The sequence below is a fragment of the Cannabis sativa genome, chromosome X, assembly GCF_029168945.1.
Source record: "Cannabis sativa cultivar Pink pepper isolate KNU-18-1 chromosome X, ASM2916894v1, whole genome shotgun sequence".
NCBI lineage: Eukaryota > Viridiplantae > Streptophyta > Magnoliopsida > Rosales > Cannabaceae > Cannabis > Cannabis sativa.
In genome coordinates this window covers 75,136,230-75,152,505 of record NC_083610.1, presented here as the reverse complement: position 1 = coordinate 75,152,505, position 16,276 = coordinate 75,136,230, and the positions used below count along the sequence as shown (strand labels likewise).

At 28.1% G+C, this 16,276-nt stretch overlaps 2 protein-coding genes across 2 annotated transcripts; both read right to left on the bottom strand.

Annotated features, from left to right (window-relative positions):
• Positions 1-12,571: 12,571 nt before the first annotated feature.
• On the bottom strand, positions 12,572-14,179 carry LOC115695202 (uncharacterized). Its single transcript, XM_030622288.2, has one exon. It carries the CDS (start codon positions 14,177-14,179, stop codon positions 12,572-12,574), a length of 1,608 nt encoding a protein of 535 aa, XP_030478148.2.
• Positions 14,180-14,370: 191 nt separating this feature from the next.
• LOC133032359 (uncharacterized) lies at positions 14,371-16,037 on the bottom strand. Its single transcript, XM_061106277.1, has 3 exons — positions 15,713-16,037; positions 15,258-15,572; positions 14,371-15,134 (listed from the first exon to the last, which is right to left on the bottom strand). The coding sequence occupies exons 1-3, from the start codon at positions 16,035-16,037 to the stop codon at positions 14,371-14,373; spliced, it is 1,404 nt and encodes a 467-aa protein (XP_060962260.1).
• Positions 16,038-16,276: the final 239 nt, after the last annotated feature.

Below are 16,276 nucleotides of genomic sequence, written 5' to 3'. Positions count from 1 at the left end.
GGGTTACGTATAGCGAGATAGTCACCTCGTGATTCAAAAAAGACTTTACGAGGCAAACCATCTGCTAACACTTAGTGTTTTTTCCACATCAAGATGGACAAAGAGAATAACTCGGGTTAAGCGAGATACAATTGTCCAAATCAGCATTAACCATCGAAAATGATAAGAACAAAAAGCAGTTAAGCCGTTATCAAATATTATCCTACATGTAATTAAATGAAACGTGGGAATTGTCCACGTTTCGTGAACAATTATAGTTTAAACTGATCCCAAGTAAATAACTGTCAACCTATATTCCTATAAATAGGGGCAGATTCCACAAAAAAAGGGACAGAGAATTTGAGAGAAAGAGATTATCAATTAAATATTGTATCTTGTATTCAAAAAATATCATAATAATATAGACTCGTGAAGTATGCAGATTTAACTGTAAAAATATCTGGAGTTCTTTAATCATTTATTATTTCTTATTTCTGAAAGTATTTATTACTAAAAGGCTTATTAATTTTAGTTAACAAAAATCTGCGTTAACAGTTTGGTGCTTTCATTGAGAGTCTTAGTGATAAAACTCAGAAAAATCCCTCCTTATAAATAGAAATCTATCCATGGCTGATGACAATCAAAACGATGGAAATCGCCCTGAGGAAATTACACATTGCCCTGGGAAAGAGCCAATGGGTTCTCAAAGACCCCATACTACTAGAACATCATGTTTAAGAAGAAATTATGGTGGTGATAATCTAAACCCAGAAGGAAGAAACGAAAAAACCAATAATGCTGGAGGATATGTACCTAGAAGTGGGGATGCATATGATCCAACTAGGTATGTACCATTAGTGGAATTAGAAAATAGACAACTCCGGCAACGCTTAGCCGAATCTAATCGACGAAATGCTGAGTTGGAAAGAGAGGCTGCAGCGGCTAGGGCAAATCAAGGAACTTATACTCAGAATCAACCTGATCCTGGAGTAAGAAGACCACGAGGCAGACCCCGAGGTTCAAGAACCATGAGGAGACCGAGCAATTTCATAAATCCACACGTCTCGTAGTAAGATAGGACTACGAATCCAGTCGCTCACCTGAATAACTTTAATACTATAATGCGAGCCAACAACGTCTCGAATACAAGATACAAATACAAGATACAATGATACACATGTCTAGTACCTTTGCGACATGTCGCGTTGCGATTAGCTAGCGATACTCCCTAAAAGCTATTATATTAAACTATATGAGACCCGATACTTAGTTGGACCAATAGCGATATTGACACATAAGAGGGTGTTAGACACCACTGGTGCCTAATAGCAATGCTCTTCTCTAAATATATATATATATATATATATATTTATATATATATATAGATTGGACACTATTGACATCATTTAATATTTTTCGAATTTTGAAAATGACAAATTGTGTGCTGATTGTGAGGTGGCCCCTCTTTCAAAATTGATTAAAAAAATTGTTACACTTTTTTTTTTTAATAAAATCAAATTAAATATAGCCTTTATTCAATTATTAAAATGTTATTGTAGAGTTATAGTTTAGTAGCATAAATACCACATATTATTGACACTCCCACATGAATAATGTATGACAAATATACACAAGTTTTTTTTTTTTAATTATAAAATCACACCAAATATAATATTTAGAGGAGTGCTAATGCCAACCTCTTAGTCAATCTCTACGCCTGAAAATACATATCGAAATATTTTTTTTTTCAATTTTTTTTCACGGCAGTATTCGTTATACTTACAACACCATCCCTGTAAATTTTTGAAAAATTTCAAATAGTTTATAGTGCCAAAAATACGTTTGATGTTTTTAAACACACGTGCTAAACTGGAATATCAGGAACTCTGTTTTCTGTAATATAAACTATTTAGAATTTTTTAAAACTTTACAAGGATGATATTGTAACTATAACGAATACTACTATAAAAAAAAATTTAAAAAAAATATTTTGACATGTAATTTCATACGTAAAAATTAACTAAAAGATTATAATAAAAGGTTTTAATTAGCACTTCTATAATATTTATCCAACTCAAGTTTCACAATCTTAAATTGTGTGTGAATAATATATGGTATTTAAAAAAATGTTACAATTAATCATGAGAAACTGGTTAAAAGTAGTATCCTCTGTTCTTTTAGCACTCTATCCAACTCGAAAAATAAAAAGTAGCCATACTTGTGTAATGATGAATCAAATCTCACCAAACTCATGTGAACCCTCCCACCGTATCATTACTCCCTACCCGTCAATTGACTATTTCAATATTTCTCTCATCATTATATTATTTTAATTTTTCTCATCAATGATCAATTCATATATGATTTCAAATTAAATTTAAGGATAGTCATTTTTTTAATATTTTAATCACAAAAATATAAGTAGAATTTGTTTTTTAAAAATTATATATTCTATAATTATTTTTATTTTTTAATTTTAAAAATAAAAAATAAAAATGTGTTTTATAACTATTTTTATTTTTATTTTTATTTTTATTTAAGTGAGGAATAAAAAATTGAAGTTAGAGAAAGTAGGTCGGAGTCCAGCATTAGGGTCTGTGTCTGGGACCAAGACGGGATCCAGGTCTAGGATTTAGGATCGGTGCTGGGTCGGGTCCAGGTCTGGAGTTCGAAGTCTAGAGTTCGAGTTTGGGTTTGGGTCTTGGGTCGGGGTCGGGGTCCGGGTCCATGGTCGAGACCCAGGTCGTGGTTCGGGTCCGAGCCTGGGTCCGTCGTTGGGGTTAAGGTCTGGGTTCGAGTTCGGGTCTGGGTCCCAAGTTCGGGTTCGGGTTTGTGCCCTAAGTCCAGGTTCGGGTCCGAGTCCGGTCCAGGTTCGTTTCTGGGTTGGGGTTCGAGTCTAGGGTTTGGATCCTCGTTCGAGGTCGGGATCATGTCCAGGGTATGTGTCTAAATCCAGGTCCAAAGTCTGTGTCTGAGTCCGGGGTCCGGGTCAGAGTCCGATTTCATATATTAATGATAGAAAATACAAAAAGAGTATAATTAGTTTTCTTTTTATTTTTAAAATTTTCAAAATTTGTTTATCAATTTTAAAATTAAAAAGTCAAAACATTTTTATAGAATATGTTTTTTTTTAAAATATTTCTACTTTTCTAATTAAAAAAAAAAGAATAATTAGTATTTTTATCCCATGAACTTTCGACACTATCTGATCCCGCCTCCTAAAATATACACTTTTTAAAAATTTCCCTTAAAATATAACAACTATATAATTATGCCACTTATGTTAGATTTCGTTTCTTTTACTGTTAAAAATTAACATTTTTACATGCTGAAATTTGACCAATACAAATATTTTTCCCTTTTTATTAAAAAAATATTAACTTTAAAAATTATAATGTTCTATTAATTCTGAAATTTTTTAAAAATAAGTTTACTTAAAAAACCTAAATTATTCTTACAAAAATATTTTCAAACTTTATGTTATCTATAAACACGAATCTTAAAAATTAAACCAAAATTATTTAAAATTTAATAAATAATTTAAACAAATTAAGATTTTTTAAAGAGAAATTCAATTTTATTTATATTTATAAACTCATATCTTAAGAAATAAAAAATTTATAATTAAAAATTAAATAAAAATATAAAATTATTTTGGAAAAAAAAGTTAAAAATTAAACTTAAAAAATGTTCTATTTACTTAAACAAATCTAGGTTTTTGAAAAAAAAAAAGACTCAAGATTGCTCCCGTAAAATTTAGCTTTTACAAAAATTGAATTTTCAATACATGTTTTAATATCTACATGGAAGTTTTTAATAAAAAATAAATAATTTTTTTTAATTAGTTTTAAAATTTAATTTATTTTTTTAATTTTCATAATCATTTAAAATAATTTATTTAAAATCTAAATTAATTTTTTAAGATTTACTAAAAAAAATGTTGAAGCTTTCTTATTTTTTTATTTTGAGGGAGGGGGTATGCTTTGATAGTTGTCAAAGTTTAGGGGCTAAAATTACTAATTTACAAAGAAAATTTCATTTACATGTTTTAAAAAAATACCCCCTAACAAATTTAGAATCATAATTAATTTATACAATTAAATGCTATTATTTTCAATTTCTAGCTAAAATACCCTCCCTTTTATTTCTCTCTCTGTGTCTCTTCCTCTTCCTCTTCCTCGCACCACCAAGACACCCAGACCCAGGCACCGAGACCACCAACCACCGAACCTCCCCATCTACTCAAAAATCCAGACGAAACCCAGAGGCCCAAGACTCAGACCTCCATAGTACTCAAGCATTGAAAAACCCAAAGGCCCAGAACCTTTCTCTGTCTTCGTCTGCGAGCGTTGTCCATACTGAGAAGGCGACCTCGTCTCTGAGCCCAACTAGATGCTCACCAAATTTTGCCTTCATCTTCGTGTTTATTTGTTTTTTTTATTGGATTTGTGTTTGTTTCAGACCTTAGATGGTTGTGGTTATGATATTTTCTGACCAAAACATGCTTATCGATAGGTTTATCGATGATTTATGTTTGTGTAACACAATTTTGTCAAATTGACATTTATCGATGGCATTTATCGATATTTATCGATGACATTTATCGATTTGTTATCGATAGGTTGTTGATAAGTTATTGATGATTTCTGTTTGCACTCAAAAATAGCAGTGCACAGACAAAACTATCGATAACCCATCGATAATCACATTTTGGCTAGAAAACCATGCAAATTCAAAAGAAGAAGAGAGAGTGAGGAAGAGCTGCTGGTGGTCTATCTTAGTCTCGATTCGTGGGGGTGGTGACGAATGGTAATGATGGTTGAGATAAGCTGAGGAGGAGGAAGAGAGAAAGATTTGGGTAGGTGAGATTTGGAGGTTGTTGGGTTGAGTTTTGGGTAGATGAGGAGGTTCGGTGGTGGAGGAGAGGAGGTTCGGTGGTGGTGATTGGTGGTCTCGGTGCCTGGGTCTTGGTGTCTCGGTGGTGTGAGAAAGAGGAAGAGAGAGCGAGGAAGAGGAAGAGGAAGAGACAGAGAGAGAGAGAAATGAAAGGGAGAGTATTTTAGGTAAAAATTGAAAATAATAACATTTAATTGTATAAATCTATCTATCTATATATATATATAATTCTCTTGCTTGGACAGATGACATGGCGGTCTCTATGAGTTTTTCTCACATTTCTTTATTTTCTCATTTTTTTCAATTTTTTAATATTATCTTACTTTTGTTAGCTTTTTAACATTTAATAGCTTTTTAACATTTAAATCTAAGTTTTTGAAGCTTTTTTTTCACTACTTAAATGCTAACGGCAGAATTTATTATTTTTTAATGTGATCTTCCTCAACTATTCTATGGAGTCTCTTCTCTTCCCCTTTATTTTTTAAACGTATATTATTCATAACATTTTTAAAGTATACATTAATTAACATTAATATCTTATTAAAAGAGAGAATTAAGACAAAAAAAAAAATTATGGAGACCTGTTAGTTTCTCCTTTATATAGCGGTAAAGCTCTTTCGAGGCCTAGCAAGTCTCTTTATCTAAATGTCATGCCTTATCATGAGAGTTTGCCCTTGGTTTGGAATCTATAGGAAGTTGTGGGTCTCTTCTCTGTGACGCTAAGCTCCACAGGTGTGTTTCCAGTTATGTGTAATTCGTAAGTATATAAGTAAATTTATATATTATATGTATATATATTGTATGGGTTTAGCTGTTGGAGATCAAATAATCATTTAAATGGTTTAAATTTACCTATAAAAGACAATATCTTTTATGGTATTTTTTTTTTTTGATGAAAATCTTTTATGGTATTTTAGGTAATGCAAAAATAATATGAAATGTGGACTATACATATATAAATAGATGTGTGTGTGCATGCGTTCGTTGGTGCTTTTATATTGGTTGTTTTTTTAGGAAGAATATATGACATATTTGATTAATTAATCATGTATCTTGTATATTTATATAATCCTTTTGGCATGTGAGGTGGCTTCTCACATGAATTTTCTTTTACTTTTGTTGCTCTTTCAATTTTTCACATTTTTGTTATATTTTTATTCTTTATTAATATTTATTTATCATTTAAAAAATTATTATTGTCTTTTCATTTTCATAACTCATATCCTAATACTATTTTATTATTACTCTATTTATATTATCACTATTATTGTTGTAACATTTTTTATTTTCGATGATCATAACTAATAAGATTAATTTGTATTATTAAATATTAATTTGTATTATTAAATAACAAATAATATATTCCTAATCTTTAAGTACTATATAAGATGATTTGGCTTGTGAGTTGGCAGCTAGAGAATTTTTTTTATTTGATTATAATGGTTTGTTTGAAGAGATGAACAAAGTAAAAATGTCATGCAATGCATTTGTGGTTTGAACGTTAAAGGTATCCATCATGATCATTATCATTTCATCTTTTTTTAAATTTCGTATGTTTTTTTTTCTATTACTTTGAAAATAGACTTCTAAAATTATGAGTAAAAGTCTTTTATTTTACTTAATATTTTATCTATATATATATATGTCTCATAATTATGAGTCAAGGTCTTTTATTTACATATGTCTCATGGTGAGGTTTAATGTCCTTAAAATAGGTGATCACTATATTATTGAGTAAAATCAATGTGTATTAGGCTTTGGCTCACAAAAAAATGAAGAAAGAACGACAAAAGCATGAAGAAGCGGGATGAAACTCTACTTGAAGAACTCTAAGATCATAAAAAATGGAATAATACTCGAGAACAACAATGAAGTTTATATTACCTATTAGAGACGATAAACAATTCTCATATCCAACATTGTGTATTATTATGTTTAAATTTTTTTAAAAGCACTCCCATATATATTGTGCTACTGTATATTTAGACCTTTATATTCGAATAAAATTTTAATTTTATGTGATCTCTTCTATTTTATTTTTCTCTTTTATTTAAAAACATGTATACATCAATTTTTTTTATAATTATTTTTATGCCATAAGTTATATATAATTTTAGTACAATATATAAATTTCTTTATGCTCCAATCATTTTTAACAAAATTCATATATTATTAATAATTAGATACAAAACATTGTTTATAAATTTATATCATTTTTTTTATTTTTAACATAATTATTCAAGAAAAAAAATTACTTCCTTTTAAGAATATTAATTCAAAATAATAATTTTTTTTAATTAATCTATTTGTGTTATATTAATTTTATTTTATTGCTATCCATTAAAAATTCTTCAAATTTTATATTAGAAAGCTAAAAAAAAGAAAAGAGGCTATATTAGAGTACACAAAATTATTATCATAAAGAAACAAATCTTACAAAACAGTACATAAAACATAAATACAAATTAATCAATCAATATATATATATACGAAGATTTTAAGGAGTTGATGTCGCATGATTCTTATTATCTCTAATACTTATTTTTTAAATTTTTTTTACTAATTTTGTAACCCTCTATATGTAGACCAAAAATCATATATATATCATACTAATACTGTACTTAATACTAATAACTTTTACAGCAATGACCTATCCATTCATATATTTTTTTCAATTCTCCTCTCAATGCTATTTATTATCAATCATAGTAGTTAAGAAAAATTAACTTTTTTTTTTATTATTATTTCTTTCTTTACTAAAAAATTACATGCCTATGACATTCTAAAAACAAAATCATCACTTCTATCATTTATATACATTCATTCATTTTATTAAAAAACATAATAACAAAATAACTATATTATACCATACGTTTTTCATTATTACATGATATCTACACCCATATTTCATCTATATATATAGATATCCTCATTTAAAAAGAAACAAATTAAATACAGAGGCTAAATTTTACTTTGTGACATATGAAATCATTATTATGACTTGAATCTTTTTTTTATATATATATATAATTATATATATTTCTAATAGATTTTTTTTTGGTAGAAGCTAAATTTCATTAGGAAAGATCTTTCACTTCAACAAACACAACTAATCATTAATTTGAGTATGATCATCATTCTTACTAGAATTACTTTTTAGGTGAGTCTTAATATTTTCCTTAATTTTGTTTACAAGTGTTCAAAAGAATTTCTTCATTTTTATTTATTTTTAAAATTTGTGCATATTAATTTGTTAAGTTTGTGTTGTGTATGATAGTTGCCAGAAATTTCTCCTGTAAAATACATATTGTAGTAATGTGTTGCAATATTATTATACAAACTTTTTTATCCTAAACTTTCTCCTCTTTTTTTTTTTTTTTTGATTAATTACTTAATTTTTTATTTATTTTTCTCACTTAATTATAATTTATAAGAACATGTGTATTTTATTATTTCTTCAAGCTTCATTTTTTTTAAAAAAAAAAATATTATTTTTCCCACTTTGAAGTAAATATGTTATGCTGACTTTTGTTGTATTTTATTAAATATAATTATTAATTTAAAGCAAATATATTGAGTTGTTTAGTAAGTGAATTATAAAAATGAATATTGTATAAGAGATGTATAAGTTACACAAAATTAATTTTTAAAATTGATTTATTTTTAACTGTGTAACGTATGTAACTATTTTTTAATTGATTAATTTAAAATATAAATACATTAAGAAGTTTATTATTTAGTGAATTACAAATTTAATTTAAAAATTAAAAAAAAATTATATAACTAATGAGTTGCAGAAAATGAAATTCATGATGTTAAATTTCAACATGTATGTAACATTCATATGTATTAATTAATTATTAATAAACTAATATAATATTAATGTGCCTTAGTGTATTAAAATTATTGGGTTTACAGATACCAATTTAATAAATACTTTGAAAAAATATGATATGTATCTTTCTGTAATTTTTACAATCTCATTTTCAGACATGTATATAACTTTTCTATTAATTTTTATTGTAAAATAATATTTTGTCATCTTAATTTTTATTAAACACCAAATTGTAGTACGGAATCATCTACAAAGATCTCAGTCAAAGCAGGCATATGCCAAACGTGTATACCCCCCGAAGCTACAGGTAGAACACATGGTAGAGAGACCATTTCGTACTTATCCTAATTGTTGGTTCAATTTATTAATATCATATATATGTTACGCAAAGCAAGGTCTGTCATTGAGAAGCTGGTGGGAGGTCTTTGTGTTTCGGGATTCTTAAGATTTTTAGGCTGGTGAACCCTGTTCTGGGGTTGGTTTTCATCATCGATGACGAGAGCCTTTTACAATAATTACCTGATGAAATCAGAGGGACCTATTGTTGGATATTAGGTGGGATTCTATCATCAAAGTCTAAAGCGTGGTTTGAACACTAAAACATCATCACATGGGATTAATTTTTAGAATGAATTAACATATCAATTAGAAACAATACTAATATAATTTCAAAAACTGATAGCTTCTTAAGTCGCAAATTTTCATTAAAGGGTATCTATTAGACTATCAGCATCAATCTAAATAATTAGAAGTTTATGCTGCAAAATATAATTAATTTAGTATTGCTTACTTTATTGTATATTTTTGGATGAATGCAAGAAAGATTCTTGAATTTTTTAATATTTTGTCAAAACTTTAAAATTTAAATTAATCTTTAATTATTTTTAAAAATGAAAATAAAGCTTTATTTAAAAAGAATTGTCAAATAATAGAATATTATAGTTTATATTTTGTCTTGCTATTTATGGTATAAGTTTTTTACTTTAAACTTATATAAAATTAATTATGATTGAAATCATAAAAGGGACTGTTTAAAACTGTTCTGAGTAAAAGGGCATTTAGCAAACGGAAAAGAAATCTACAATGCTAAAGAGAATATTACATTATTTAGCAAACATCACTCTTTGAAAGAACAAGACACAGAAAATGAAGATGAAGAACAAGGCTAAGATCAGTTACATATCCAGAGCCTGAAAGCAAAGGGAAAATACGGTGCGTGTATAAGGAAACACCAAACTCAGATTAGTTTCTGACAACTGAACCAATAAACGAGAAGAAGAAGATGAAGAAGAAGTAGAGAATCAGGGAGATTTCTGTGAACAAATAAACTCTGCAATGAGAAGGATTTTTGGCGTGAATGAGATAGTGTGGGGTGACAAAGCATTAAATAACTGTTAGAGCTCTGCAATAAAAACAAACAAATAATGGCGAAGAAGAGAAAGCAGTAAATATGAAAAATACTCTTACTAATTATGACGCAATATAAATATTTTTTCTTAACTAATTAAAAATTTTGCTCCTTAAATTTTCACATATAACAAATCATGCTCCTAAATTTTTTAACTGTTGTGATTGTTAATTTAAGGACTTTTTTCCAATTTTAGTAAAAAAATTTAACATAGATGAAAGTTTACGAAACAATAATTTAATACATGTCATAATTCGAGAGATATGATTTGATAGATATTAAAGTTTGGAGAGAATAATTTAGAACATAAACAATTAAAATTAAATAAAAGTAGATAAAAGTCTTTAAATATAATAATCTCAATAGTTTATGAGACATTTTTAACAAACTTAAAAATTCAAGGGCTCGTTTAGAACGCCGTATTAGGTCGTATTGTATTGTATTGTATTATATTGAATTGAATTATATATCATATTTTTATATAATACTATGTTAAACTTTAATTTATACTAAAATATTATACATTTAGGTGTCCATAAAAGTTAATACCACATATAGTTTTATATAAAAATATTGCATAAAATACAATTCAATATAATACAATATAATACGACCTAATACGGCGTTCCAAACGAACAGTGAGTATAATTTAATACATATCAAAACAAAAATCCTAATTAGCCTAACTTTTTTTCTTTGATCGAAATTAAAGACAAACTGAGAAAATGTTCAAATGATAATTTTGAAAAAAAAAAAGAAGTAGACATGGGATGATGGGAGGTAGGAGGAGGGACTTTATCGATAACATTAGCGGATTACACGTTTTTTAATTTAATTAATTTGCTGGTTTAGAGCAATGACATTATACGCTTTAAAATAAAGATTTTTAAAATATTTAAAAAATTAAATTAAAAATACGTTATATTATATATTTTAAATTTTTCTCTATTTTTATTTTTTTTAAATTTCAGCTTTATAATATTGTATAAATATATTTTATTAATTATTAAGATTTTAATATTTTTTATAAATATTAATATTATATATTTAAAATAAATAATATATATTAAAATTCAAAAAATATGAAATTTTAGTAATATACTTTAAAAAAACTAATGTATATTATAATATAAAAATTTAAATTAAATTAAAAAAATATAATTTTAATTATATATTTTGAAAAATAAAATATAGTCGTGAAAGTACTCTTACTAATTCTTTTTTTCTCTTCAAAGAATATAAGAACAAAGTTGCCAAATTAGTATAGTTTTATCGACAAATCAATCATGTTGCAATTTATTCATAATATTTTCAAAAGTGATATAATATAAAATTAGGCCATCTTCAAATAAAAGAATTTACATCATTTTACTATACCATGAAGTTACATATATAAACAATATTTACACACAATTATATTTATAAGAAGTTATAATTATTAAAATTTAAATACTTTTAATCATTCTCACTTTGAAAAAATCATTTATATTATATAATTAATATTTTTTTTTTTGAGATATAAATAAATTATTATATTGACTTTATTATCATTATTACTATTATTATTGAATCACAATAAGCATAGCATTTATTCAATTCCTCAAACAATATGAGATTATTATTATTATTATTAATATTATTATTATTACTAGGAAACTTCACCGCGCGTTGCGCGGTTGTTTTTAGAAATTTGATTTTTTTAATTTTTTATTTAGAGATTTATAAAAATATAATTAATTATGATATTATATTTCAATATTTTTTATTTATTTTTAAAAAATAATTTTTTTTTTTTAAATTGTTGTATTTTGTAAGATTATGAATCATAAATTTTATTTATGGTAAATAGACGAAACATATACGTTAAAAAAATGAGACTATACATAGAAATATTATGTAATAAATAAGAAATTTATATATATTTCTTTTTTAATTTTAGATGAATGATGAATATATATATATTGAATAATAATATAAAACGTGATATACTAAAGAAATAAAGCATATATAGTATTAAGTTAATTTAGTGTACAACAAAACAAATATGGTAAATTTGATAATATTAGAATTTCATAATATTGCTCCTTATTTTGTTGCTATTATTTTCTTGTAGCTTACTTTGTGTGGTAGGTAGAATGATTGAAATGGAGGCTGCCAAATTAAAAATGAGAAAGAGTTAGAAATTGTATAAAAATATGTATACTTTTGACAATGGGGTTTTTTTATTTTTTTAAAAAAATAAATAGTAAGACCATAATATTTTACCTTATTGGTAACAGTGTCTTGTGATTTGTGAATAATCTAGCCAAATATGAAGTTGTAAAATAATTTGAGTGCTTGATCCATTGATTTGTCTGTTAAAATAGGTTAAAAAACGATTTTAATATTTCTTTTCTAAGATAAACTTGTAATGTATTATTTTAAAATACATAACTTAAGCAATTTACCTTTATTCAGTGGGTTGAGGATTGAATATTTTGAAATATTTCTTTGTAAACGATATTTTTGATTAAGGATTGGTCTTCCTCCTCATCATCAAGGTTCAGTATGGCCAATCCTTCCCTTGTGGTAACTCGAGACACAGCTACATATAGTTGACCATGGGTGAATACTTGCTTAGGTAGATATAAGCCCACATATTTAAGAGATTGTCCTTGGCTTTTATTAATTGTCATAGCAAAACATGGTGCCAAAGGAAGTTGTCGTCTGTTTAGCTTGAATGGCCATCTTGATTCGTTTGGAGACATTATAATTCTTGGTATTGTTACGTTTTGACCAATATTTTTTCCAGAAATGATGTCAGCTCTAACCGACCATTTACCAAGTCGAGTGATAATCAATCTTGTGCCATTGCAGAGTCCTTCAGTTTGGTTTAAATTTCTAAGGAGCATTACAGGAGCACCTTCCTTAAGACGGATGTCATGATTCGGGACGCCATTAAATTTCAAACTTTGCAAAAATTCCACTGGATACAAAAGATCTTCATCATTTGTGTTGACACTTGCTTTGCATATACTGTCTGAACTTAAATAGGTTCTCCCTTCACCTGGGAGTTCATTCATAATCATCTCGTTTAGTTCATGGACCATTTCATTTTTTGGGGTTAATATGGCTCTTTCTTTCAAATATGAGGGATCATTATATCTATGCAAAAGCGATGGGTATATAGCTTCAACTATGGCTTTGACTGGATCTTGAGATGGCTTTATAGATATATCTGTAGGAATTTTGATCAATTCTTTTTCTTTGTCATCATATAGCGAACCATCTCCAATTTGCAACATCCATTTGTCAAAAGAAGCTATTTTAGCAGCCTCAGAACCACTTACACTTCCATTATATAACCTCATATTTTGGCTGAGTTGATATATTTTGAAATATGGCCACAAATATGATGAGTTAAGAGAAGCATCAACAATATCAGCTCTTGTACCTTTTGGGACAACTGGCAATATTTGTCGGAAATCACCACCACATACCACTGTAAGTCCTCCAAAAGGTTTGTTTGAGTTATTTTCATACCTTGTTCTCAAAATATCTCGTAATGTCTTATCCAAAGCTTCAAAGCAAAATTTATTTGCCATTGGGGCTTCATCCCAAATGATCAAAGAAGTTTTCATAAGAAGACCAGCTAATAGGGTTCCTTGTCGAATGTCACAAGTTGACTCTGCTGTAACATCCAAAGGAATTCGAAAGCGTGAATGAGCTGTTCGACCATTGGGTAATAACAAAGCTGCTATGCCTGAAGTTGCAACAGGCAAGACTATTTTGGATTGTGATCTTAGGTATGAAATAATTGTATTCCACAAAAATGTTTTTCCAGTACCACCATGTCCATTGATAAAGAATAAAGTGCCTTCTTCATTCTCAACAGAATGTATGATAGCTTCATAAGCTAATTTTTGGCAAGAGTTTAAAGCAGCTACTGACTTCTCATGAAATATCTTTAATTCCTCACAGTCATAATCAAGCTCTTCATTGATTAGCCTATTTCCTGAATCTCTTATTAATGAGGAATTAGGTAGAGGCATGCCATCTATTTCTTTCAAACTTCTTCCCATCTTTAACATTATTGTCTCAATCTCAAACAATGTGTAAGCTTCAATTTGTTGTTCGATTTGTAGATTACTTATTCTGAATCTTTTCCTTTGCAATGAAGTTATGTCTTCTGACAATGCAGCATAATTTGATTTCCAAAGTTGACACGGATTAGAAACTTGGCAATGAAGGAGTATCGTGACAAATAAATGTCTTAATTCGCTCCAGGTTGCCCATATTGCGGCCTTCGGTCAAAATTCGTCCATTCTTTATCATCATCTAATAACCCCAAAGCATAGCATGCAGCTTTAAAAGTAGGATATGTCACTCCATTTATTGTTCGAATACTTTCATAGGAAGTGCATCCTTTGACGAAATTCAGCATCATTCTCATATAAAACCGTTCTCCCGATGAAGGATGTGCAAAGTAGATTCTTCCGATTGTTATGCCCCTTTTTCTTCTAGTCCATATTTTCTCTTTTGAATTCCAAACCCAACATGTAGGGAAATCAACATATGTTAGCTCTCGTGCATCTTCATTTTTTTTGTTCGTCTCTAACCATTCAGTAAACTTTGTTTTTTCTATTCCAGGTTGGCGAAATACATCGTTTACACATTTAGTTTCATCAAATATCACTGTATGCTCTCCTGGTAAATGAAACGGCAATCTTTCAACTGCTGGCTTTCTGTAATGTATGTCAAATTGGAAGATTCTCCAGCAAGCTTCAGTTGCTGATATATATCTACAATCCAAATATGTTTTGATTTCATCAATTTGTTCGGTAGTGTCAATAGATTCCAATGTTGCAGTCGTTCTATCAGATCCTTTATGAACATACTTGAAAAGGTATTTGACTGATCTTGAGTAATTGCAAATTTCAACATTAATATGTGCATCAAACTTTACAATCAAATTCCTATTGTAAGGAACTACATATCGATTATCTAGGAATACACCTTTCTTTTCGACATGAGTACCTATATTTAATTGGAAATATTGATATTAATAGGTGCATCAAATTTCTTAATAAAATTACTATAGTTAGTGATTGACTATGCATTGATTATTTATAAATAGACATTTTTTTTCTATATGAATACCTGTATTTCGCCTTCTATAGACTGGAAACCCATCCGTGTCAATTGTCGTATGATTATTGATTTTTTTGGGAAAATGTTTTGTGCATCTTCCTTGCATCATACATGGGGAGTGAGGATTGAGCTTTCCACACGGTCCATGAATCATAAATTTGTTGACTGCATTATAACCATCTGGATCAATGTTTCTGTCTGGAATTTCTGCACTTATTATTTTATCAATATGGTTTGCTGAAGGATTTTTCATTGTCGAATGCAAGAAAAGCAATATGTGTGCATGGGGCAAGCCTCTTTTTTGGAACTCAATTGTGTATATACCTGGGAGAAAATAAAAGAAAAATTTATATTTAGAACTAATTCGTATGAATTAAGAATTATTTTTTTTTTTGAAAATTGAAAATATTTGTATAATAAATAAGTTGGATTTTCTATAGATGGGGTAAATGAGAACAGCTTACATGCAATTATTTTTCCGAATGGTTGTTGGTTTTTCAAATCTTCCATTAGTTGAAATAACTTTATCTCAAAAACTCTGCATATGACATCCACTCTATTAGCATCATCTTTTTGACCAATTAAACTGAGCATGTCATTTATTTCTGGCCACTTTGGATTGCAAGTGAAAGTAAGAAATAAATCAGGGTATCCTGCCCATTTAGAAATGGCCATAGCATCTTGATAATTTTGCACTCTATATCGGGGTCCCCCACAGTGTGACGAAGGCAAAATAATTGCTTTTCCAACTTTTGAACAATCTGAATCACCTCTATGAACAGCATCCATTAAACCAGAGTAAAGTTCTGATCTAAGTTGTTTTTGGTTATTTCGTATCCATCTAAATCTTTCTTCTTCAATCGCCGTTAATAAATCTATCTATATATCTATATAATCCTGTTGTTAGGCTTGATGACGTGGCAGTCTCTATAAGATTTCTTATAATTTTCTTGCTCTCTCATTTTTTCTAATTTTTTCTAATTTTTTTTAGACTTTTGTTAATTTCTTTCTATTTAAAATCAATCAAT